The sequence below is a fragment of the Candoia aspera genome, chromosome 1, assembly GCF_035149785.1.
Source record: "Candoia aspera isolate rCanAsp1 chromosome 1, rCanAsp1.hap2, whole genome shotgun sequence".
NCBI classification, from domain to species: Eukaryota; Metazoa; Chordata; class Lepidosauria; order Squamata; family Boidae; genus Candoia; species Candoia aspera.
This window is the reverse complement of record NC_086153.1, coordinates 280,242,960-280,269,975: the sequence shown is the minus strand read 5'-3', so window position 1 is coordinate 280,269,975 and position 27,016 is coordinate 280,242,960. Positions and strand designations below refer to the sequence as shown.

At 38.3% G+C, this 27,016-nt stretch overlaps 1 protein-coding gene across 1 annotated transcript in view; it reads right to left on the bottom strand.

Annotated features, from left to right (window-relative positions):
* Window positions 1–331: 331 nt before the first annotated feature.
* The window catches only part of RPAP1 (RNA polymerase II associated protein 1), a 68,156-nt gene continuing 41,471 nt past the window's right edge, over window positions 332–27,016 (bottom strand). The window contains exons 14-25 of the mRNA XM_063289917.1: window positions 26,328–26,507; window positions 25,477–25,634; window positions 24,192–24,371; window positions 18,373–18,574; window positions 16,930–17,039; window positions 15,960–16,155; window positions 12,889–13,038; window positions 10,657–10,799; window positions 4,050–4,854; window positions 2,721–2,897; window positions 1,641–1,697; window positions 332–762 (exon numbers count right to left, since the gene is read on the bottom strand). Of these exons, the coding sequence (XP_063145987.1) occupies window positions 607–762; window positions 1,641–1,697; window positions 2,721–2,897; window positions 4,050–4,854; window positions 10,657–10,799; window positions 12,889–13,038; window positions 15,960–16,155; window positions 16,930–17,039; window positions 18,373–18,574; window positions 24,192–24,371; window positions 25,477–25,634; window positions 26,328–26,507 (2,514 nt within the window). The 3' untranslated portion in view covers window positions 332–606. The remainder of the gene's footprint in view (window positions 763–1,640; window positions 1,698–2,720; window positions 2,898–4,049; window positions 4,855–10,656; window positions 10,800–12,888; window positions 13,039–15,959; window positions 16,156–16,929; window positions 17,040–18,372; window positions 18,575–24,191; window positions 24,372–25,476; window positions 25,635–26,327; window positions 26,508–27,016) is intronic.

The following is a 27,016-nucleotide window of genomic DNA, read 5'->3' as shown; positions in this document are numbered from 1 at the left end:
TCAATAGTTGCAGCTGTCAAAGCATCCTGTTCTGCGAAAGATAACTGTATTAAATATAATAAGGTTATAAAAATAGAGCAAAAGCAGCTAATGCAGAAAGACAGGAGGAAAGGAGGGGCAGGTGGCCTAGGGCAGAGATGAAAACTTCTAATGTGGTTTTCCTGAGAAGTCTGGCTCAGAAACAGCTGCAGAATCTGACTGTATCCTTCAGGACTGTTTCAGAGAGTCAGTTTCCTGTTCCCCAGATATTTGTACCACATTGTATCAGTCAGATGCAACACTAGACATCAAATTATCATTTCAGGTAAAGAAGGCTTTCCCTGCCAACATGTCAAATTTGCACCATGGTTTATTTATCAAAGATCATTTATTGTTCATTTCAATATATACATTTCTTACTCTTATTTTTATTTCTCCCCAAAGTAAAACATCAACTAAGTGAAAAGATGATACAGTCCAAATGTTCTATCAAAACTGGGCCAGGCTGAGAGCAACTGCAGATTCTTTCCTGTTGTGCTCAGGAACAGCCCCATGAGCCCAACCAAACTTTTCCAAAATCTCTGTCCACTGGCACTCACTTCCTCAGTTAGTCAGCCAGAGTCCTCTTTATCTGTCTGAAATGGAGGTTTCCTCACTGCATTCTTTCTTAGTTATTGCTTGCAGGTATTTCAGTCGAATGGCAGGAAGCTCTTCGTAAAGGTCAAACCCCAGTGGGTTCTCTTTATTTGCCCTCTTGTAATAGAGAAGATGTTTCTTTAATCCCTGAAAGAAGTAACAATCAATTAAGGGTGAATGGAAGAGAGATACAATTTTCCCAGTAAAACCCAATATAACCTCAAATCTTGAATTAGGGGAAAAGACAAAATACATAGTACTTATTTAATTCTTGTATCCAATTCATACAATCCATACATTTGCCATGGAAGATCTGCAGCTTATCAGTTCTACATTAACTGCAATACTGAGCTGCGGATAATTTTTCCTACAGCTACGACTATTGACTGTGCACTAAACAACAGTAATAACATGGTAGTATTGATGACTAAAAAATGAATTAAGCATTCAAAGTTCTACGTATATTTTACATTAGTACTCCTTTTCTCCCACTACATTTAGTAGGTTGTCTATACCCTTCCACCGAGTTTGTGGATGAAAAGGGATTTGAGTTAAACAAAAAGTGGCTCATAGAGACAAACGGTTCTGCTGCTGGATGTAAGAATGTTTAGGAGTGCTCCCTCCACTCTGTAGCCTCAGCACATCTGAGAGTATTTTCTAGACAAATTATTCAACTGGGCTCCATCCCCCAGATGGGTTGTATACCAGGTGGAAGCATAAGCACACCTCTGAAAGGCATATTTGCTAGAGCATTAGCACTAAATTGCAACTATAGCAAGAACATGCAGAGGACTTTGCTTGGTGTTCAATATAAATTGGGCATCCTTCAAGAAACTATAGCTTCTGGGAAAAGATATCAGAACAGAAATCGGTATGGAATTTGTTAACACTGAGATGCCCTTGGTTAAAGTATTTCAGCCCAATCTGTATTTATACATCCCGTGAAGATTTGTTTTCAAGGCTGGGAGTATGATGGAAGACTTTACTCGCAATACTGGTGTTGAAAAACTGATTCAAATAACTACCTCATTTTTAAAGACCCAGGTCCTCTGTAACATGTTTCTTCGAGCAACATCAATCTCCTGAGACAAAACATAGAAGACATTAGATTTCAGACAGTTCTAGCTTCTTTCTGAAGTGAAAGGACTCTTCAGTTGTCTCAAAGAATTAAGACAATTTGAAGAGCTGACATCTCTAAATCCTATGTATTAGCCTTTTTATTTTCCAAATGAAGAGTCTGGAAGAATTAATAAAGAGGCATCTTGTTTTTGGACTGTTCTTTCTGGACTAGCACCTTGCTAGCTTTCTGTCAGCATCCCTAACAACTGAGCCAACAGTCTACAATCACAATCTATTCAAGATTCTATCCACTCCATATGTACCCAATGTCACAAATTCCAGACAATTTGTATGGTGGCATGTGAAATAAAGACATACAGGAAATTGGCATCCATTGTAACAACCAAGGGTGAGGCAAAGAATGTGGGACATCTCTCCTAGATTGTATGAGTGCATGAGTTTCAGTTGCGTAGTTAGTATGCTGCCTGAGGATAATGGGTTTTATATTGTGGCTTGCACTACTGAATGGCACTATGAGATAAAAAGGAGAAAAAAGCCATGCAAAACTTTCTTTGTGGAAAACATCTCTTTATTATGATTAATTCCCTTCTTTCATTAAAAGGTAACTTACCGGAAATATCAATGAAGGCAAAACTCATTTACTAACTTATAATTAAAAACTCAAATAGTTTTCAATCAAGATAAAAATTAGCAGTTTGAACTAAGTCCAATTACAAATGGCAGAAGGAAAATCTAATCTGCATCTCGATAAAGAGCTGGCTAATCTGGACCATAAATTGATATTTATGGATTTGCTTCACAGGCAGTCCCTACAATGATGCCACAAACTGTTTTATTACATTTATAATCCAAATGACAAATCCAGGTTGATGCTGAAGTACACCTATATGGAACATTCCAGCTGAAAGTGCAAGTGTTACTCATACTGCTGTTAAGAAAAAGCCATCACAGGAAGAGTGTGTGTGTGTTTTACAATTGGCAGAACAGGATGGCTCCTAGCCAGCCTGTGAAAAGTTACCCCATACCTGTGGGACATTTTCCTGGGAGAAAATGAAGGTGTTGACATGGGCCACTGCAACCACATAAAGTATAGGACACCAGTGATGTTGCAAGGTTCCTGTGACCAGGGCATGGAAGTATTGACTTAAGAGGTTGAGATTGTCTTCAGGAGGAGAAATGTATCGCTCAAGAGGCAAAGGGAACTGCAAAGAAAGGAATATGTCTTTTTAAATACTAGCCTTGTCTGCATACAAAAAAAATTCTTAGCTTAATCCATAGTAATTAGAGGAACAGGTAAGAATAGCCCAGAATGGAAGCATCCAATGGTACTTAACAGACAGAAGTGTCAATTCTGCCTTAGTTTAAAAATTAAGAATTGATCTCACTATCGCTTTAGCTATAGCGATTCAAATCCATACATGTTCCATGCTACAATACAGTATAAGAAACAAGCTGCTTCATTCTTGTTACTATCCTGCCTATTCTTCCCTTTGCTGGTCTATTCTCTCCATTAACATAAAGCGCTCTGAGTCTCAGAGCTTTAGAGGTTTATGTGAGATTTCTTTCTAAATGACTTTTTTGGGGGTCCACAACTATTCCTCCTTATGTCTCCAAGCTCTCCAGCTCCCTGATATCCAGGCTACGCCTCAAGGTAACTACAAAGATTTCACTAAAAATGGTAAGGCTACAGGAATAATTGAATTGAATACAAAGTGATCACTCCAAATTAAATTAAGGCCCTGGGTCATATTTAGCAAATACATCAAGTTAAGAGCCAGTGCATATGGACATCAATCATACTAAGGCATATAATGAAACAAACAGCTGCTCCATTCAGGATTTTTCTTTCACATTCACTACAGAGGCTGATAATATTCTATTTGCCTGTGACTTGGACCAAACCAAGCAGCCCTCACTATGGTCGTTGGAAGAGTATTAAGCAATTCCCAATTTTGGAAGCTGCTTCCATTTCATTGCACTTTCCATTTCTCTCCACCACACCCTAAGATCCTTATTCTGGAGAAGTGGATGCTCTAGGTGCTCCTGGGACATTGTTTACCTTAAAGTCTATTAATTGCAAGATTATACTTGCTATGCCAGTACTTGGAGCACATACCTTTTTCATTTGCATTTCCTCTGTGCTGTAAAATAAATCTTTATGAGGTCATTGATGGATTTGGCATTCTGCACACAAATGGAATTGTCACACAGACCTTCAATCTTTCTTTGGTTAGAACGTCCAAAGAAAATTCTTCATTCCCTTTAAGAAGCTCAAGCATCCATTTAGTTCTGAGCAGCTGACTCAACTACAGCGGCTGAGCGATCTGCTCTCAAGCAGCAATTGTAAGACATACCTGTTGGAGTGGAACTCCCAAAGCTCTTAAGGTGTTCACATGCTCTCCAAAGACAGCCATCTTCAGCTGAACACTGAAATGCCTCTGCAAAGGAAGAAGCACAAAGACTCCAAAGAGAGGGTCTCCAAAAGAGACACTTTCAAACTGTTCTAGGAAGCTTATGTAAAGGTCATAGAAAGAAGCTAAGCCAGGGAGAGGAGCATCCAAATTCAAGGACTCAAAGTCTTTGGACTGGCAGTAAAGTGAGAGCAGAGCTGCTGTACAGCAATGCACAGGGCCTTCCAGAAATAAGTCACTGCCTGTGAGGAAGACACACATAAGCCTTGCGAGTTTGGCTGCAACCGGGATACCCTGAAAGACTTTGGCCCTCCAAGTCTCCAACAGGAGGATCCACTGTAGATTCCGAGTCACAATAGTCACAAGGTTTAGAGGGAGAGGGCTTTCTGTGGCCTGCTGTGTTTCTGCCCCAGTTGCTTTGTTATAGAGGCTGATAAGAGGAAGGAATAGCCAATCCGAAGGCAGGATAGGCCCTTTGACCTCAGGAAGCAGCATGGATTGGACAAGGTGAGTCTGACCTTGATAAACATCTCTAGAATGAGTAAGAGCTGGCTCCAAGTAGGTAAAATGAAAGAGAAAACACGACTGTATCAGTGGAAGTTGTCGGTAAGCTTCTTCCAATAAAGCACCATAACTAGGGAGTGGAGAAATGGGAGCTGTTAAGCTTAGCTGTAATGGCTTTGCCTTTGAATTCAAGTGCAGAAGGTCTGAGAAGTCAGCAGCTTCTGGTCCTCCCACTTTGCCTTCACTGAAAAAAGGGGGAAAACAGATTATACAGAGGGTTTTTACAATATTCAAGTATGTCCTATTTTAATCCCTAATAAAGCCCATTATTACTGTATTTACAAATAAATCCCACTGTTTACAGTAGGTAACTGCTAATAAAACAAGAACTGCCTTTTTCCAGCAGGGGCTTGACAGATACTGCTGGGGAAGTTCATAAATGCGGAATATGCTATAAATAGGAAGAGGAGTGTTTTTCCTTAAGTAATTTTCCTGTGAAATGTGGAAGGTTGTCTTTATTTAGCTAAAGACACAAAAATGAAAGCTGCAATGAAAGTGGATGGCTATAAATGCACATTCTGTTCATCACGAGCAATGAAACCCAGGCAGGCATCGCTATACATCTCTCTGAGAATACAGGAATGAAAACAGATGAAAGATGAAAGGGAGGGGAAGAAACATCAAGGGACAAAATGCTACCATACATACCAAGGAGGGAAGCAGCTGAGTTGGAGAAGCTAGCTGTGTTGTTTATCTGATAAGGTGGTAAAAAAGGCAGGAGGACAGAGGGAGGAGAGATAGTCAATAAAGCAAAGGAATGGGAGGGGCAGTCAGGTTCGATAAGCACCAGGAACAAGAAAAGCAGGGTTAGGGTTAGGGTTAGGAGGTAAAAAGGAAGAAGAGCAGAAGTTGGATCCTGTTGCATATAGAGGTGGACCTTGTTATCCAGAGTTCTGTTATTTGTGGATTCATATATATCCCACAGCTAATAATATATAACTGAACTTAATGCCTGTGGCAAGTAGTTCTGAGTATTGGTGGCTTTTGCCAAGGTCCACCATTTTGTATATGCACTAACATAGTGAAACTGGCATTATATACCCCGCTGATCTGTAGTAGTTACCTTATATGGTCATTCTTTGAGTAAGCCATTGAAGGGAATTCTGCCCTCACCTCGACAATTACCCAGTGATCCTAATGGTCTGCAGGATTCTTACCTTCTATGGACCTCTCCTTCCTCTATGTTATAGTATGCCCTCTACAGTGACAGAATGATAAATGCTTATTGGGAAGTTTTACTGAGGGAGGTGGCAAATGTTCCAAAAAAGTGCTGACCATGAGCAAGAAGGTGAAATTTGCTGAACTTGTTGGCTTGCTGTGTCAACACGGTTTCTCTTTCATGGTGTTAGGACATCAGTGAGTCACTGTCCACTCCATAAAGAAAAGGTGAAGTCAGTATTTGCTCAGTGTGGTCTTTGGCACATCTCAGAAACTCAAGGTGGCGCTCCATTCATGCAATCCCCACTTGGAATGGATGGAAAAGACCCTCGCCCTATGGACAGAAGACCAAGCCCAGAACAACATGCCACTGAGCAGACCAGTAATCCATGAAGAAGTATTGTGGCTGTACAGAGAGTTTGTAATAGAAAATGCTGAGTGAAGTTTCCAGGCAAGGAGCCACTGGTTTCAAAGATTCAAGCACCATTACAGCTTCCATAATGCCAAACTGGCATGGAAAACTGCATAAGTGGATTATCATAAGGTAATACAAAGATATCCAGTCCAGCAGAGCTGTACTGGCTGATTAATTATGTAAGGTACAGGCCAGACCAAATCTTCAGTGCAATGAGTCTGGCCTATTCTGGAAATGGATGTGCTCTTACCCTTTCATCAGCAAATCAGAAAGAAGCACTCCAGGTTTCAAGAACCATATAATAATGCCCAGTCTGATAAAGGTTCAGGAGACTATTATAGAAACAGCTGGCTGTAAGTTTTGCTGTTACTAGTGAAAAGACTCATCTCCAATATCAAAGAACGGCTATTAGAAAAAAAATAAAAAAGTCTTCATCCTAATGTATATGGGGATATATTACCTGCAAAGGAACAATAGTTCAATTGCTAGCATTCTTGGAAACCCATCCCACCCATTTCAATATATCTTGCTAATGTGAATTTTGTGAGAATCACATTTGGGAAGAATCACTTCCAGTTTAGGTAGCTGCGAAAGTGCCTGACAGACTGCCTTACTCTTCTAGCATGCTGGGGTCTGTGTGATCAAGCATAAGCTTCTGTACCAAGCACAGGACTCATGTGTCTTGAAGGAATAAAAATCAAATTTGTATATTCTAAAGAACCAGCATGCAAGTGTGGGTAACCACAATGCTTTCTCTGCTATAAGCAATTGCTTTCTAGATGAGGTGCAGAAACATCATGCTGTCAAACCTTCAAGATCCCTGGCCTTTACAGTCCTCTGCTGCTTGTCAATACAACTGGCCATCCAGGAGATCACTTTCTTGAAACCCAACACCCCTTTCTTGATTTAACTAATGGGCCAAGGTCTGGTAGTGACTTTCAAGTCCTACTACATGTACCATGCCTACCAGGATGCTGGTTCCCATGGAAAACAATTCCTCTTTATCAGTCAGCAATTGCTGGAGGAGCTACAGCGTTGAAAACTGCCTTGAAAACATTAACATCCCTCGGAGGGATGGACAGATGCACAAGGCAGTCAACTCTTCATTTGCTGCAGCCATTCCATCAATAGCAGATGAATTATGGTGGATTGTCAACTCTGCATATATGTTGGTGAAGGACTTGAAAATAGAGTTGCATAAAATGCTGGACCTTCTCCAATTCCCTCAGGTGGAGCTAACAGATCTCCTCATCTAGACAGCTCCTGAGATCAAGGAATCAGAGAAAAATATATGCTTTCCAAGTTCTTTATCCCAAAAAACTTCTCTGAGATCTTGCAGGTAGAGAGTGGTTTGGGGATCAAGTGTAGGAACGTGATCCCCTGATGTAGTGTGGCATTGTTCAAAAGACAGCTGGGAGCTACTTTGCAACTCAATAAGGATACCTTCTGGGCTCTGCAAAGCAAGGCAAAGCAAAGCATCACAGCCAGCTACTCTGGAAATGTAGCTACACCCACCACAGCTGAGTCACCATCAGAAAGTGACACCAATAATTTATATGGCTTTGAGGAGGAGGAGTGCTCCCCTGCTTCCCTATTTTGATTATGTTGCAGGCTGGAGATTCAAAGGTGATGGAATAAAGGAACTTCACTTTTTTCTTTCTTGCTTGTTTTTGATTTTGCTACAGGCTAGAGACTGTAGAAAATTATTCTGGTTTCTTTTCCTACTTTGAATAAAATACATTTTTTTAAAAAATTGAAAGAGTAGGAGATACAGTGGATGGCCAAGGCACAGTACAGTATGCATTACTCACTTTTCTTTTTCTTTATATATAAGGTGATTTTTTTTTTTGGTCATTTTCTGGTGCTCCAAAACTCTCCCCCCTCCCATTCCCAAAGGCTCTATATCTTATCTGTAGCTGAACTCTGGAATGTAGCCCCTGTGAGTAACAAGGTCCATCTATGCACACAAGCTTCACTGTCAATAAGGTAAGAAAGGCACGAATGGAGAAGAGCAGGAGGATCTCAATTCTGTATGGCTGTGCTGCTCATGCAGGCACTCCATTGTTTATGTCAGAGCATCTTAAAAGAATGCAGAAATGGCAGACTGTATGGAAGAGACAGGTGGAAGAACTAAAGGGAACGTGAGCAAAGTTATAAAGATCACCATATAATTTGATGGCATCCCCCATTTACTTTTGGAACTGTACATACGCCCACTTCCCCTGAACATGCATGTCCCATTTACAGTATCTTAGTCTATAGCCACTGCAAAACCTATGCAAATTATAAGCTCAGTATGCATTAACAGTTGTAAGACTAGAAATAAATTTAATGCAACAGAGACAAATATAAGAAGATGGAAGTAATCAGACAAATAGCTTCTATGGGCTAAATCAATTCAGGAATCATTCAGTGGCCCCTCAAAATAGTTTTGCCATCATAACAAAGGATGGATATATATAGAATTAATGAATGATTGAATTTTGACTGGAAGACATGACCAAGAGCATTATTAAACAAAGGAATCCTTGCCCTAAATATATTATAGTATCAGCTACACCAGAAATATAGAAAATTATCAGAGACAGGGAATAACATCACAACTGCAGGTACCAGATGCAGTAGTGATAGATGGATAATCAGACAGACAGACAGATATATCAGCACACAGATACAGTAACGAGCAGGCCCTTTAAAGACTATTTGAAGTATCAATATTCAGGAAAAAAAAGGCTGCATTTCAGATCCATAGATGGAACTGAATAGGATTTGTTGGAGTCTGAAAAGGTGAGAAAAATGAAGATAATAAAAAACGAAGAACATGGCAGTGAGAGTGAAGCGGTGAGAGTGTATAACCTTTTTTTTCTGCATACCTTTTTGTGGAAAGTTCATCTTATATTCAGGGTTGTCTTCCTTTGGGGTAAACCTGATATAACATGGCAAGCCCCATTTATTTGCAAGACCTTGCATACACACCCACTTTCCCTGAGTATGGATGTCCCATTTAAAGTATCACTGCCTAAGCCACTGAGAAATCAAGCTTCCATCAATTTGCCTAATCTTTTAAAAATCCATACCATTTTTTACCAAATATAAAGTTTAAGATTTTCTAATACTTATTTGTGATCGGCAATTCCACCCTGCTTGATTCAGATATGGATCACCACTGACAAGGACCATTCTAAAAAAAATTGACAAAAATATCTTCCTAAAGAATGAAGTCTAAAGTGATGATTGTATTATGCTTATGATTAAAGTTTACTAGCCAACCCAGTTGTCTTAGACTGCTATCCATTCCTAACAAGGGCAACATACCCCAAAAGGGAAATGTAAAGTTCAGGTAATTACGAAAAAGCTCAGGAACCTCTTGGCTCAGCTTGTACAATTTTGCCAATTAATTTTTAAAATACTAAGACTTCAGAAAGAAAAGATATTTTTTAAATGTATCACCATAACCTGTAAAAATAAGTGTGTGTATACATACACATACATATATACTTACATACACACATATATACATAGACACATCTGTGAGATTGAGAAGCCTCAATCTAAATTTAAAAGTTGCGGAGTTCCTTTTTCCCCTTTAATTTTTTTTTAAAAAGTTGTTTGGAGCCTCAGAAGTCGTCCACTGGACATATTTGCTCAGTTATATCTAACTCACAACTGACATCAACCGTTTGGAGAAAAAAAGACAAGAACTTTCAGTGTATCTGCAGAACATACTGTATAACATTGCACGTGAGCATTAGGCACTGGGCAAGTTTGTACTCCAAATAAGTAATGCTTGAAATTTGGTGGCATTAATTTCTTTTCACTTTATTCCATAAACATGGAAACTGCCAAGTGCCAGGTATGATTATCTTCAAGACAGGAAACCAGAGCAATGCATACACCTGAAACTCCGCATAATATATTGGAGAAATTATGCAATCAGAAGGTGACATGGGGTTTCAATATTGGTCCCTGCTCTTGAGATCTCTGTTTGACTCAGGTTAGTGCAGAAAAGAAAGTACTGGGATTAGACGAGGTGGCTGTAAATTCTCGCTTACTCCCTTACTTCAAGTTAGTCCACTGTGCAATGTTTATACTTTAAGAAGTACTGCAATCTTAGGAATGAACTTTTGCAGAAGAACTTTACAATACAAATTAAAAATGATTAGGATTTATAAGAGCTGAATGGTGTAAGAAAAAAAGGGTACTTCATTGCAATGTGGCTGTGAGAGAAATTATCCTTCAAGGAAACCTAGAAAAGACTGAATAAATAAGGCTTACTTTAACTTTAGGGTACTCTAGCTAAGATTCTTTTGGAAAACTCTTTCCTTCTCTCTCATACAGCTTCCCCAAATCCAAAGTTCTAATAAAGGGTTATCAAGGATAAGAGAAGGTGACGGAAAGGAGAATAAAACTTACGGAATCAGTTGTGGATTAAAAGCAAGGCCCCTGAGTAGCTCATGAGCCAGGTGCTCACTGCCTGGCAACAAGCGACTTAACAATGCCATGGCAACAGAGTGATGGAGTGAAGCGTGTTGGTTGTAATCTGGACAAGTATCCGCCTGCATAGGAAACAAAAACAAAAACCATATGTGAAAATATTGCTGTCACTGACACAGAGGAAGGGATATGACAGCATGAGACAATTTATGACAGTTGCAACAATGGGCTGTTTTTATCTGCCACAAATAAACCTTCATCTTGCTGGAAGAAAAATAACCCTTCCCTAGGTTTATTTCCAAGCCAAGAAAGAAGATGCCAGATGATATTTGTGGAGAATCAGGTATTTCTTTATTTAAAGAGCCCAATCACAGCAAATAAGCAGGGTTGGGCAGTGGCCGCAAAGGACCACTGCCAAATACCCCCCTTTATACTTTCCTTTGTATCTCTTCAGCATGTGCATAATGGTTAGGCATGTACTTGTTTAGGAATGTCTTTCTACCTGACTACTTGCTTCTTTATCTGGTATCTGCTGTAGGTTCTTCTAGCCTCGTTCAAATGATGTTTTTACTCCTTTTGTTCTAAAATGGCATTACTTTTGCTAAATATTCTAACAATCTGTTTCCTGCTAATACTTCCACATTGTCCCCAAATCAACTCAATATAGTATAACTTTGTCTTTAACTTGGCAAGAAATAGAACAAGACAGAGACTTGGGTTTTTCAAACTTCCAGATTTGTCAGCCATTGGTGCATAGCTCACCCACACTTTTTCAACCTATAGTTAATGAATTCTCTGCACAAGGCTCTCAAATTCTTTGAAATGGAATGTATTTCAGAGGAGGAAAAAAAGTAAAATCTAATTGCTTCAAGAATCACAATGGTTAACGAAGTACCATGCTGTATTCTTTTCCAACAAATCAGAGTAGAAGGACATAGGATTTCATAGTTTCTTTATTTCCATTTCTTAAACAAAAACAATCAGAAAAGAAACTGGAGAATGAAATGCTCCAGCCAGCCCCAAGAAGCCACAGCCACATCCAAGCCGTCTTGCTCCCCCCACTACATTCTTCTGTCTTCTCCTCCGCAGTTCTATAATTAACAGTTAAAATAATGTAACAGAGGAAGTACTGCCTGGCCAATTTAATTTGGATGAGAATATTAGAATCAAATATAGAAAATATTCAAGGAAAAACATTTGATCCTATAGACCAATGTAAAAAAAACAAAAAAAGGAATCTAGGAAAGACTGACAAGCAAATTTGACCAAAATCAACTTACATTCCTTATCCTAACTGTGACCCTGGCATCTGGTGCTAACATAATCAGTGGAACTCAGAGCTAGATGTCATGCTGCAATTTACACTCTGTTTGCCTTTTTCTTTGTCTTGTCTTTGTAATGTGGTAGGCCAAAGGTCCTTAACCTGTAGTTCTGCATCTCTTCAGCGCTCCTCAGCAAGCTGCCAACACTTTGCTAGGAGCTCTGTGTACACTGTTGTTGTTTGCGTGCTTAATAAATTTATGTTGTATGTTCAAAGTGATTTGGTTTATTTAAGTGTGCCAGGTTTTTGGCCACAACAGGTAGAAAAGTAACAAAAGACACTACACAGATATTCCAGATATTGTGTGTATGACTATCTCCATAAATCTACCTCCCATTTTTATTTTGATAAAAATCTCAGATATACTTTATGACTTACTATGATTTGGAGACAAAATGATCTATGTAATTTCATGTTATCTGCTCATAAATTAGCAAACATGAGACACAAACTATTTGATTAGAAAAATGTAAAAGGACAATATATACTGGAACTATTTCAGCTAACTGAAATGGATAGCTCTGTTCTGTTTTATTTGTGTATGATTCAGGTAGACCTGCAAAGCAATTTGCTTTACAAGACTTAATAGTAAAATGTATTAATGATTTTAGAATTTTATCAATTCTAAACAAACTTTATAATCTTTTCATTCTATTTTTTGCTTCTTTTAACCTGTAAAAACCTTTTGCCTTACAGGATGGTTTATAGATAAATACTGTGCATCGAAGACCCCAGGGAAACAGAAGTTCCAGGGAAGCTTGAGGATGTACTCAAAAGCATGTCCAGAAACTGTTAAGCTAATGGCTTAAGTAAAACATACAAGGGATTTTTAAATACAGAGCAAGTAGTCACAAGCAATCCAGAACAGATAGTTGAAGCAAAGAACTTACCATTTTCTGAGCAAGTGAAAGTACAAAATATTGCAAATGATATTCATGACGCAATAGCCCAGCGGAGGAAGGGGTTAAAGAAAGAGGAACAGTTGTGTAGCACTGAAGCAGGTAGTCCTTCAGACCCTTCATTTCTAGAATAGAAACATACTGGAAAAACAACACCAGAGAAATACATTTAAGGTAGTTACCAAATACCTGAATCTAGAGGGAATATACTTCTTGAGCTAGTTCTTTCTGCCATACAGAAATGGCAATCATACAGTACATCCCCACTTAACTCTGGGACCATTTATAATTGATAATGGTTTTCCAGAAACTAATTATGTATTTTGTATATTTCCTCCTTACATACATTTAATACCAAAGCTTTGATGTGGTTCTTGGCTTACTTTACTAAAATTCAAATCAAGCTTTTTGGGTCCAAACAATCAACGATTGATATACTTCCTACTTATACACCAGTACATTGTAGACTTCATCAGTGTCTAGCTTGAGTTTATTAATGTGGACTGGTGTACTCTTCCAGAAGTCTAAGTCCACTCAGCATAGGTGCAGGAAAAGGCTTAACTAAGTTAGTAGCCTTTGCATATAGAAAATAAATTTTGAACCATCAGCCACTGCTCTATAGGGTGAACCCCAAAAGATGAAAATGGGAAATAGTTTATACACACTTGACAAAAGCTAATGTCTTGGTTTTTTGAGTTTAAGAAGAGAAAGACAATTCTCTTACCTTTAATGGCAGTGGATGACATGGACTAGAGTGAAGATTGACAACGGGGTAGTACAGCATCATTATCCTTAAGAGCAGAGGGCAATGCCCATCTGTCATTAATTTGCTCTGAATATTTATGTATATTATTTATATATTTTTGCCCATGTATCATTAAAAGTGATCCCAGTAAGACAGAAGTCAAATGTTAAAAACACAATTTTTTTAAAATTAGTATCTTAGAACAAGACTACAACTATAACAATAGCAACACTCTAAATGAGAATTACACCATAATTCCAATGATTTTCTTTATACCCCTCAAAAGGGAGAAAACTAAAATAAAGTCTCTCTGTATATTCTGGAATATACTTTTCAACATAGAAAGAGGAATGCGGAGGTGGAGGGAACTGCTCTTGTGACCTGCAAGGGGTAAGCCACTTTGTTTTCCAAAGAAAACAACAAGAACTATATATGTGGCAAGTACAGGCTATTGTCCTAAAAGAAAAGATGAAGGGGATAGAGCAAAAATTTACCAGAAAAGATGGGAAATTCTTGAATCAGAGAATAGCTTGTAGGTAGACAACAACACCAAGAAGCTTTCTGGAGACAGAAGAAAACCCAGCAGAGGGGATGATGAAATGGAGGAATGATACAAAGACTGAAGTCTGTTGAGAAGAACTCTGAATGCTCAGAAGTTCAGAATAGAATCCAGGACTTCCCAGTTGATGATGTTCCTGGACCCCTGGATGAAGAGCAGCTGCCCCAAATCTCAGGGACTAAGGAAGAAGACTGTAGATACACTGCAAAGTGAAGGATTGCTACCTTTTCCTAAAGAGAAAGAAGCAACATATGATGGCGATAAGAGATTCTCTACTGAGAGGGACTGAAGGAGCAAATTGTCAGCCAGATAGCCTATAAAAACAAGGGTGCTGCCTTTCTGGGGTTCACGTTAGAATGTGGGAGAAAGACTCTGAAGACCCTTTAAGCCTACTGATATAAAACTCTTTCTATTGATCCACAGCCAGAAATGACACAGCCAGAAGGCTTGAAGATGTGCTGGGCACGAAGGGAAATAACTGGGTTCACAGGTGATGCTTTCTTCACTCTTTCCTGTCAAAAGACATGGTCTAGGAAGAGAGAGAAGAATACCAGAAGTGAATTGGCTATGCAGATGGGAAGCATTTGAAATTCTAAAAGAGAACATGACAAAATGAGGGCTGGCTGTACTACTATTAGATGGATACACAGCTACTTAAAACAATTGTACCCACAAATGTATGTAAATGGTTTTGTCTTAAGCTAGAGGACAATATCAAGTGGCGTCCTACAGGACTCCAGTCTAGACCCTGCACTGTTCAACATATTCATAAATGACTTAGGTAAGAGATTAGAAAATATGATTATCATATTTGAAACACCACAAAGATGAGGGATGGCAAACATAAGATAATATCAAGATTCAGGAGGTTTTTGACAAGCTGGAAGAATTGGCTGAAAGCAGCAAGATGAATTCTGACTGTGAGAAAAGCAAAGTCATACATTGGGGTAAGAAAAGTCAATGGCATAATATAGGATGGGGGAAGGACCATGCTGGGCAGCAGTACATGCGAAAAAGTTCTGGGTATCTTGGCAGATCACAGGCTGAACGTGTGTTTTGCAGCTGCAAAAAAAAAAAGCAAATGCAGTTCCAGTCTGCATCAATAGAAATATAGTGTCAAGATCAAGAAAAGTCATTGTTTCTATTCTATATTGGTCAGACTTCACTTAAAATACTGACAAGCAAGATGATATGAAATCAAGAAGAAAAAACTTTGAGGAATGTCATGTTAAGTATATTTAGTCTGGAGAAGAGAAGGCTATGGGAAGACATGATAGCCATCTTCAAGCATCTGAAGGATAGTCATATAGAAGAGAGCACAAAATTTTCAGAGTTGTTCCACACAAGACAGGATAAGAATCAGTGGGTTTTAATTACAAGGCAGTTGATTTAGTTGGACATCAAGAAAAAATTCCTGACTGACTGCTTTGGGAGGTGATGGACTCTCTTTTGATGGAAATATTTAAACACAGACTAGACAGGCATCTGTTGGAGATGCTGTAGGTAATGGATTCCTACATTTGGTGGGATTGGACTAGATGATTTCTAAGGTTCCTTCCAATCCTTCCATTCTATAATTCTATGATATAACAGCATAAATTCAACTCAAAGCCTGGGGTATAGTTAAGTCTTCAGTAAATGTTAAATAGCTAACTAGAGAATGTAACTGGTATGATTATTTTCGTGAGTGTAATTAGGGAACCATTGGAACATATTCCCCTCTGGAAGGCTAAACCACACCAAAATGTCAGTACTTACTTGACTAACCAGCCCTTTATGTATGTGGAGGATGCTGTTCACAAGGAAGAGGAAGGCAGTAAGAAAAGGAAACGGTGATTTGGTGCCTGCTAAACTCACTGAAGTCTTGTTTCCACTGCAGTTCAGAGAAACAATGCTGGGAACAGATTCTGGTGCTGGGGAACAGGATAGAGGGTTGCATAAAGCAGAGCATGGTCTGTGTAGAAAAAAAACAGAGAAGAAAAAAAATGAGAATTATGGTGCACCCTAATGAGTAGACAACCCAGCACTATCTAGATTCTTTGGAGTACAATTCCCCAGTCACCATGTTTGTTGGTAAAGAATGGCAGTACATAAAAATCATCTGGGCAGCACCAGTTTACCTATTCTATCCTTCAGGACTCATTGTGATGGTTTTCTGGTAATAAGCAAAAACTTTTTAAAAATCCAAAGGCTTAGTGATTTTCCACTTTTGTCCATCTTTTTTATTCTGGTATTTTTCTTTTTAAATACTTGTATGGATTTGCTTTTTTTAAACATATATTTGTATAATAATTATTTGTTTGAATTTTATTGCAAGCTGTAATTGGTTCTACTGAGAAAAAAAAACCATCCTGTTTTTTAAAAAATCCATGTAACCATCAAGTTTCTCCAAATACGTAAAACTCATCTATTGTAAAATCTTGCTTGGAATTAAAGGAGTTCAAAGTCAAGAGGGAACAAGTTAGTTAAGGCTTCAAGAAGCCGCCCTCAATAAGGCAACTTATTGGAATGAGTGTGAATTTAAGCTGCAATTCAGTAGGACTTGCATTCAAGGAAACACACATAGGGGTGCATAGTTTAATCCTAACTGTATATGGCTTTTCTGCAGTCTCATCTCCTTTTGACCATCGGCCTTGCATGATCATGGCATAGCTCAGGAAATGTCTAAAATTATCTACTATCCCAAACACACTGGGCTGTAGCAGCAGCCTACCCAGGAGGAGTTTACCTGAGCATTTCCCAAAGGGCCTGCATGGCTGGCTGGCTGAGGAGAGGCAATAGCACTTTGGATGTCAGGTGCTCCACTTCCTCTAAGCAGTCAATAGGGTTTACTGCTGGCTATGGAGGAAATGAGAGGAAAGGAATCATTATGAGGTTTTCTTCATGGTAACATATTAAATAATACTTTCCTCTGCATGGATAATGCTTCCAAACACATTTGCTACTGGGTATTTTAAGATGAGGGCAGTTTCACTTAAATGCCCACTGAGCTACAGGAAGGCTAATTCCCCACACAAAGCTAGTAACTGAAAATCTGAAAGCCAATGAAGCCAGCTCTGAAGTTACTCTAAATCAGCCTTCAACAGCCTGGTGCCCTACAGCTGTACAGCTGTATGGGGGTACAACTCTCTGAATTTCCAGCCAGCAAAGGAACCTGCAAGCTAGATCACCAGTTCATGGGAAAAGACAGATTGGACTTTACTGAGAGATTTGCAGAAGAGGGGCAGGAGGGAATAGATTTGTCTATGAAGAGACAGATTAGTTTTAGTTCCACAAACAATTACTAAGCATGGACTAAAAGATACCTTGACCCTAAGTTTTAAACAGGCAAAAGCCCCATTTTCCACCTGACCTAGTTTTGCTGACAACTTTCATGTCTCTACTCAGAGATGGTCTGCAGTCTGGGATTCTCCTAAAATCACAGCCTCTGCTCCAGCTTTTACACAGTAACATCTGGTGCACCTATTACACTATTTTTGGATCAGGGGGCCCTGCTCGTGGTCACTCATGCCCTAGTCACTTCCAGGTTAGATTACTGTAATGCATTCTACATGGGGCTGCCCTTGAAGCTAGAGAATGTGGCACTGCAGGCAATGGCAGATGCATCCCAATATATGTGGGTGATCCCTCTGCTTTGGGAGCTCTGCTGATTGCCAGTGGACTTCTGAATGCAATTCAAAGCATTGGTTGTCACCTCTGAGGCCCTGCGTGGCTCTGTGCTGGTTATCTGAGAGACGGCTTCTGGCATTCATCTACCCGTCCAACCAGATCTCATAAAGTCAACTATCTCCAGGCCCTACCCCTGCAGGACCATCTGAAAGGACCTTGGAAGCACAGGAGGAGGTGCTTTATAATATGCAACTGAGATCTGCAGCATGCATGGTGTATTTATATGGACTTTGGTTTTTTATTCATTTGGGGGTGGGATGGAATGGGATTAAATCATTTATTGTTAGTTGCCTCCAGCCTCCAGGAATGGGCAGCATAAAAGCACAATAAGTAAATAAATAGCAAAGCAGATCTGTCGAGCCTAAAGTTTGCCCACTGCTGTTCCTTTGCTATTTTAGCCAGACTGCTGCCCCTCCTTCCTCCAGATGGAAGGAGAACCATGGAACTAACAGAAACCCCAAAGATAACTGCAGACATACAGCTTCATTTCCTGAACTCTCACCTGTCGACTACAGTTACTGTAATACACTCCCATGTAGATGACATAGGCCGTAGTAAGGGACTGCAGTGCCTGCCAGGTCTCCACGTGGGTTATCCTTTTAAGGCAATTCTTCATGTTAGTTTCAACGACAGGCCTGAAACCTGCCACCTGACTCCAGGTGAGGGGTGGGGGGGGAATCTGATCACCGCTTTCTGGGCTACTCCTGTAACATAACACAAATACAAAGTAAAGGCAACAAAATGGAAATTGATAATGCCCACTGCTTGAGGAGGCCTCCTATACTTGACTGGAGAAAAATACATAGGAACCCAAGCAAGGGTATTAAGTTGTTGAGTGTTTTTTTTTTTTTTTGCTGACCATTTTTACTAAGGAAAAGATTTTGAAAACTATTTTTTGGAAGTTGATATATAAACAAAATGTAATTAAATTTAATTTGTTTATATGTAATTTTAAGATTAATTAAAATTAATTACATTGATTTAATAAACTGATGATAAACAACAATTTAGTATTTTAATAAGTACTTTAACTACGTTTCTTACTCCAAGCTTAGCCCTGGAAGAATAAGTAGAAAGTACATGAATGTCAGAAAGTCAATTTTTGCACAAAAATAGAAAAATTATTTCCTCTGAATCCTGAATCCCCAGTATGGGCCCTGCAGGGCCAACAATGGGGACTTCCCATTGGATGTCTGTCAAGCTCCATTACTTTATTTTTTTATTCTTTATTTTTGCTTCTTGGTGCCACATAAAGCCCAGACACATTCTTAGAAAATAAAATTTCTAAGAGGCTGTAACCCATTCTAGATTCCTCTTTTTGGTAAATGCATGTTTTCTAATTAGCCACACGTATCATGATTACCATTTTTTCAGAGTGCTCATACTATTTTCTCAAAATTCCATAGGTTCTCACAGGATCATAAAGATTCAGAACACCCACTCTAAATCAACTAATGAGGGTAAATGAAACAAGACATTGGAAACGATCTATAAAGATTTAGAACACCATTTTCCAACCTGCGCTTTGTAGATGTCTCCTGCAAGTGTGTTGGACAAGCTCCCAGAATTCCCAAGAAAACAAAGCTATGTTGACTGGGAACTATAGTCCAACACATCTGGAGAATGTCAGACTGGAAAAAGCTAGAATAAGCAGAAATATATAGTCTGCTGCATTACATACTGCAATAGGAATTTGTATTTCCAAAGGCAGCAAATTCAGCAATTAGAAAAGAAGGATTTTCATGACATTTCCCTGTGCTACTTTTAAAGATAATACCTTAAGGCTTATCAATCAATCATTTAACATAAAAGCACAAAAACAGGAAAACAATCACATTATTGCTAATAAGGTTTTGGGGAAAAAATAAGGTTTTAAAATGTTAATATGATGATGAATTATATATTAAACCTTGTATTTATCAATTCAGGAAGAACTTTGAACTTAGCCAGTTGGCAGTGTAAATAAAATGATAACGTTATGTTGATGGAAAGAAACTTCCACTCTGGAACAAGTCCTATATTAAAAAAATATGTTCACTCTTAGATTTTGAATTAGCTCTGTGAGGAGCTTACTTCCAGGCATGGCTTCTTGCTGGTTTTTCATGTATCCATGGAGAACCCCCCGCCCCCAAACAAATGTTTGCATTCACTTTCCTGATAAGGAATCAAGAGTGACAGCTCCTTATTAATACAATGGAAAGACTGTTCAATATGATTCTGATGGTATGTAAAAACTGAGTTGCTTTTACAGATCTATTGTAATATACTGTATATGTAGGGTTTTTTTATTTTGTCCTTTTTTGTGCATTTGGGTGGTATAAGTTTGGGTTGAGAAAAAGAGAGGGAGAGAAAAATATTTTCTTTCCTTTTTGTTTGCAGTATAACAGCCATATATTTTTCAAAAAAGGAAAGGAAAAAAGTACATAAATATATTACCAGGGTTATAGCAAACATTTTAAAATATAGTAGTAGTGATCAGTCTTTCTGTCATGAGCATTTTCCCTTTCATCAATAGCCAGTTCAACAGCAGAGTGAATATATATTTTCAATCAAAATAATCTATCTGGGGTGGCACCATCTTTCCACAGACTCCATAAGAGTAAAATAATCTTTTTTGCTGTATTTCTTGCTTGATAAATCCATATACTAATAAATTCCAGATTTCTGATACATGATTCAAGATCTTGTTCATATCTGGAAACCTTATTACTTTTCACAAATATATTTCAACAAATGCATGACTATTAAACCAAAACAGAATGCCAGTAAGAAAAGTGTTTCCTCCATTTTATACTTCAAGCATAAAGAAGTTGACAACCAACCCCTTAAAAAAAATCTCTCATGTGGTCTAATAAACATTTTTGCTGAACTAATCTGAATATCATATGAAAAAAAATCAATATTTTTGAGATCCTTAATAATTGGTTTGTCACTATGTAGTTTTCTACCTCTTTATTTCAAAGTTCTTACAAATAACCAATCTGCACCTAAAAATACCCTTTACTTGACTATAAAAAATGTAGGCTCAAAATAGTCCAAAATGCATCCCAGTACTGGTAAGTATTCAGGAATTTTAAATACTATTAATGATCTAGAACTAATCATGAAATCAGAGTCTTAATTAGATACACCACTATCCTAAATTTTTAGATGATCCAATTGGGGGGGCAATAATTCCACATATGCCTCATCCTGCTCAAACAGGTAACCTTTAGGGTCAGAAGCTTTTCCTGTTTTCATAGATTTCACAGTGTTGATGCTTTCCTGAAGAAATAAAAGTGCTGCTAAATAAATACAGGTGGTCCACTTTTAGCGACCAAAATTGGGACCAGCAAATCAGTCGTTAAGCGAAGTGGTCACTAAGTGAAACTGCAACTGTGCTACTGATCTCACTTCAGCCTTCCTTTGCTTTACAGACCTGAGAAGGTTGTAAATATGAAGATTGGTCGTAAAGTTACTTTTTCACCACCATCATAACTGCAAATGGGCCTAAAAGAGGACTACCTGTAATCTGGTCATATATGATCTTTGGAAGAGCTGCATTATTTAAAAGTTAATTTCTTTTTCACTAACTTTTGACTCAGTATTACAAAGTTGAGTGTAAATTTGAAATGTGTTTTTTCTTTTCTTCTTTTGGTGTTGTTAACTTTCGTGCATATAGCTTTTTTAATATTTTGTTTTTTTTAATATTTTAGAGTAAAATTTATATGTTCTGTAATCAACTGCTATTATTCATACTGTTAAAACATAAACATAAGAAATAGACTATAATGCAACTTTAATATCCATCTATTTATTAGCATCTGTTAAGTTTTTACTGCAATTAGACCAGTTGCTCAGGGTTCATGGAATAAGCATCATAAAAAATAGAATAAAATAAAAATAGAAAAAGGTCAAGGGCCATGTGAATATTCCTCTCGATTTGTATGAACCAATTACATCAACAGGCATTACTGAAAATCATTGACTGCTTTCACACATTATTCAATTTGTGTGCTTTTGGATTAGTGTGATCTGTGAAAACAGCCACAGTACTTTGTAAACAATGATTTGCAACTTAAAATGCTGAGTGCAGCCATAATGATTGATTAAACAACCAGGGTTAAACTGATATGACTTAACACAGAGATGAACCCTTTTACTGTTTCAACTTATTCAGCCTTTAAGGCGGTTGCTGACGTAGAGCAAATCATCACAGATTTAAGATATTCACTTTGCAATAGCATTTTACCCTGCTGCTGGGCACATCACTCAATAACCTCTAGCAAACTGGTGGAAACTGGTATTCTTACAATATTATCTGAATACCTTGGCAATCTACCTCTTTTTATTTACTGTATTTTAAAACATTCCCACACTTGCCAAAACCACATTGTTTCAACAGATCCAGTAAGCTGGATATTTATAACGTCCCTTATGATTATGCTTTCTTTCATTAGATGGTCTTATTGCTCTTCAGTCAGCTGGGTATTTACGCTCTCTCAGATGATTACCGTTTCAATCAAATTCACTGTCAACCTCAATTTCCACAGCAAACATAAACATTGACATTTGATGGCCTCAGTAATGAATCCCTGGGGGAAACCTATTATCAATTATTCAATAAAGATTAATATTTTCTTGCACTCACTCTAAAGGGAAGTAAGGAAGTTAATGGAAAGGAAGGCATACAAAATAAAGGAGCAAAGCAGAAAACATATATGATGGCTAGGAGTCCTTTTTAAAGGGCAATTATGCAGCAGAACTGATAAACTGAGTTTCTTAAAGCAGTAATCTGGCACAACATCAGCCAAAATGATCTAATTTTACTTTCATTAAAATGAAGGAAACCAGAAAAGCTATATGAAAATGCCTGTCTCCTGCCAAAACCCAGAATGGTTGGTGCATTCATGTCAACTTTTTGAAAGCTCCCACAAAGAATCACTATCTCCAGTAAACAAATTAAAAAGATTCAGAGCACGTAGTGTAAAGAAGAATATATTGAAAAGTTAAGATTTACATGGGATATGTAACATAATTTTGAACTCCAACAAGGAAGCCAAAGATGGTACTCTGAATTCTTAAAAGTAGTACTGTCACAGTTGATATTCAGAATGCAAGCTTTCCAAAACCAAAGAAGAATAAAAGCAAATAAACTGCATTCTCTTTCTTTCTTGTTCAGTTACACTATCTCTCAGCAAGATTTGGTCTCCTCAATTATTTTCACTGTAGCTTGCCAAATAAACATTAAAAGTCAAGACTTGCAAAAAAGAGGTGGTCTATTTCCCAAATGTTTATTGAACTACAACTCAGTGTGACAAGCGCTACATGCTGGGGAAACACCCCAAAGTTCCTTCGTCTCCCTCCCAACCCTGCCTGCTTATGAGTATCTTCTTGTTCAGTTGTTCACTCTTAGAAGGTAAGGCCAGATGGAATTAGCTTGACCCAAAATATTTATATTCTTATAGCATCTGCAACTGGTCATTGAAAGATGTAATTTTAGTGGAAGAAAAACAAGGTATGTGAGAGAATGCTATGAAATCACGTAATGCAACACTCGCCTCACTAAAGCTAAGCAGATCCAAATATGGTCTTTTTTTTTTTTTAATCGTATGGCCTAGCAGTTCGGTGTTCATGCTGCTTTTTCGTGCTGGGAAATTCTTGTGAGGTCCAGCAGCCAGATGGGTAGACTATTTAGCCATGATGGTCAATATCCAAGTGCTACTAGAAATGATACACTCACCATCTTGAATTCCATGTTGAAAAAATGGGCTTCTCCCACTTTCTTTCCTTCGTTTCCTAGAAATCATTTCATCTGCCAAATTCTTCATTTATCATCTCTTTGATATTTATTTGATCTATTATTTCCTCTCGCTTTTATCTTTTATCTTTTTTGTTTGTTTGCTTGTTTGTTTTCAAGTCAGACTTGACGCCTGGTGACTACATGGATAAATCCATGCAGTTGTCTACCTAACATAGAAATGAAGAGGCTTTGCATTGGCTTCTTCCTAGGACTGAGAGACAGTAACTGGCCCAAGGCCACCCTGTTAATTTCTGTACTCTAAAGCAAGACTAAAATTCACATTTCCCTACTCTTGTCCAGCATCCTAATCACTAGACCAAACTGGCTCTTATTCACTATTACCAGTATATTTATTATTATTATTATTACTACTACTACTACTACTACTGTTGTTGTTATGGTTTCAAAATATAACACAAGCCATTTTTTCCATGCAAATTCACCGTAAGAATATTTTGCTTCTGGATGTTCAGAGAAATGCTGCAGAATATTTGTTATGGAAAAAAGGACAAACCACTAGCAGGACAGAGTGACTATACCTGCTAAGCTGGGCTTGCAGTTCCGCTCTGCAGCTAGCTGTCTGGGTCACTTGAGTAAGCAAAGTCACAACAGCTGCAGCTCGCTGGACAGAAAGCTCCAACACTGTTTTATTTTCTTGAAAACTGCTGGTCAGCTGCGATAGGGATGGAACTATCTTCATTAACACAGGATAGAGATCTCTGTAAATTGCAATAGAATGAAATGACATAGAACCGTGTGACTGTAGCATAGTTATTTTTTTAAAGCCAAAGTCAAAATCCAATTATGAGACATAGCAATGTGCAAAATATTTTTGAATTCAAAATCCTGTTTTGAGTTCAAAACTGCTGTTCTATACACTGGTTTCTCTTCAGATCATATAAAATAGCAGTTCCAGAAGTGTTCTAATGCTGTTCTAGTCATTCTGTAAGTATTCTGAGATTAAAGGATTCCCATTTTGAGCTTGAAAGAAAGTTGTTTTGGGTCTGAGACACTTCCAGAATGGTCAGAACGCTTCCAATAGGGGATGTTGTTGTTAACATTTTAAAAAATCAACTAGCGTTCCAAAAATGTGTATCATTCCTAGTTGGTTGCTATTTTAGAGAAAATAATCACTTGTTTGGAGCTCAGATCTTCCCATATAGATCAATACTGGGGTTTGCATCAGTTATCTTGTCTTTTACCCACCTGGTTTGGAATCAACCTGGGAAAACAGGAGGAGGAATTGACACTTCCCTCCTAAGAAATAACTTCCAATCTCCAAGGTTCAAATATGGATCTTGCTAAAAAATAAGTAGCACTGATACATAAAACACCTCTAGCAGAGAGTATCATTGACAAGGAAACTTCCCTGTAATTTTATAACAATCCCTTTCCTGCCAGTTCTTTAGAGCTTTAATAGACTGACTTCTGTTTTGGTTATTGTAGTGAGTTGTTCTGGCTTATTCAGCCTTTGCTTAGAAGATCAAACAGATAAACAAATCACAGTTAGCAAATTAGATCCCACTGAATTATGATGATCATGCACAATATTCAATACATTTAATTGTTGAAGGAGAAACTTGCATTTTTGAGCTATGGCAGTAGTTTATCCAAGCTATTCCATCACCTGTCTGTTAAAGCCAGGTGGAATAGTAAATGAACCATGAACATGAATGCTATAGCTTCTCTGGAAGGCAAGAACATCCCTTTATCTTTACAGAAACTTCCAATAAAGACAGAAGCTTTGATACTCCTGGAAGTGAAGTTCATTACCCTGCCTAGTGTGGTGAAATTTGAAGTACAAACACCCAGTCAAAACCTTACCGATAGAGATCACATGCTTGACCATAACCAGTGGCCACAGCCCACAAGCGGAATGCCTCTGTGGTTATACTTATGGCTTCCTCCATCCTCAGAGAAAGGTCTTTGGGATCTTCCGCTATAAACCGGCTCAGCCGACTCTTCATCTCAAATCTGTTTAGCTATAAATAACAACCAAATGTTATGCGAGATTCAGGACTTGCAATGGGAGGATGGGGGACAGAAAGAAGAGAACACACATTGACACCCAGCAGAACGTAATACTTTTAGTTAACTCACTTAGTGGCTTTAAAGGGGATCAGACAAATTCATGGAGGTTAGACCTATCAATGACTATCAGCCATGACAACTAAATGAAACCATATAAACTAAAATAAAATGCCCCTGAATATTAGTTACTGGTGGACAAGACAAAGAAAAGGACTACTGCCTTCATATTATGCTTGTCAGTTTTCTCGATGTGAGTGTGTGACCAGATGGATTTATAGTACATATCTAGCAGGAGGCTTCTCCATGGGAATACACACATTAAAAACAAACATACTTCTTTTATGTATTAACCATTGTCCCTGCTTGCTATAACACCCCTCTATGCTAATGCCCTTCTTTCATGCATCTCCCCCCTGAAGTCTGCAGCACCTATACATACAGAATTTAGAAAATGTACATGGTTTATTTCAAGTATGTTTGTTGCCTTGGTGAAAATTTGAATTCTAGTATATGTATGTAAAGAATCCCAGTTAAATGGAGGAAACGGGGAAACTGCCTTTTTTATTTCAGTCAGAGTTTGTTATTTGCACATTTTATTAGATATACTTTTAGCGTTATACTTCACTAAGCAAAGTGGTTCTTACCAGCCTGGCAGCTGCATTTCGCCCTCCACATGCCAAGACTCTAATGAGCTTCATGGCAGTGGGACATGGTACTCCGTGTAGGCTTACGAGCAACTTCCCAGGTTCAGCTGCTTGACGAGTCCACTGGGTGGGAAGAAACTCTCTGACAATAGTCTCAACAAGGAGAGGGCAATCAAGAACCTGTAAACGCATTTTTTTTAAAAAGTCAGTGCTGCAAAGCTAACTACTTTTCATTGTAGTGATACAAATACCTGGCAAAATGTTTCAAGAAAATTGGCAATATCACTTCTTTTTGATTTCTCTAGTAGAGGAGCGCAAGTGCAAGGAATGAAAAATGTGTTAAGTTTCAAATTCTGGACAAAAGAGTCCAACTCAAAATATTCCATCTTAACCCTCAAAATTAGCTGCATTCTGATGGGACAAAGCATTGTGTCTGGAGTTGTTCTGGCTAGCCTAAGAAAGCTTGGGAAAGCAACCCAGTCACAAGCCACCAAACCACCATTCAATCACCACTCTCAGAACAGTGGGAACTCTCTAAACAAGTCTGTTTGACAAGGCTAGGGATTGTCTCGACCTCAGAACAAAACTCTTGGAATATGGAGGTTTGTTTTAAAGTCAGAACACTCGGATTGGCAATTTCAAGCTCAAAAGGGGTCAAGCTTCGAACATCTGGCACAGCCTTGCTCTCT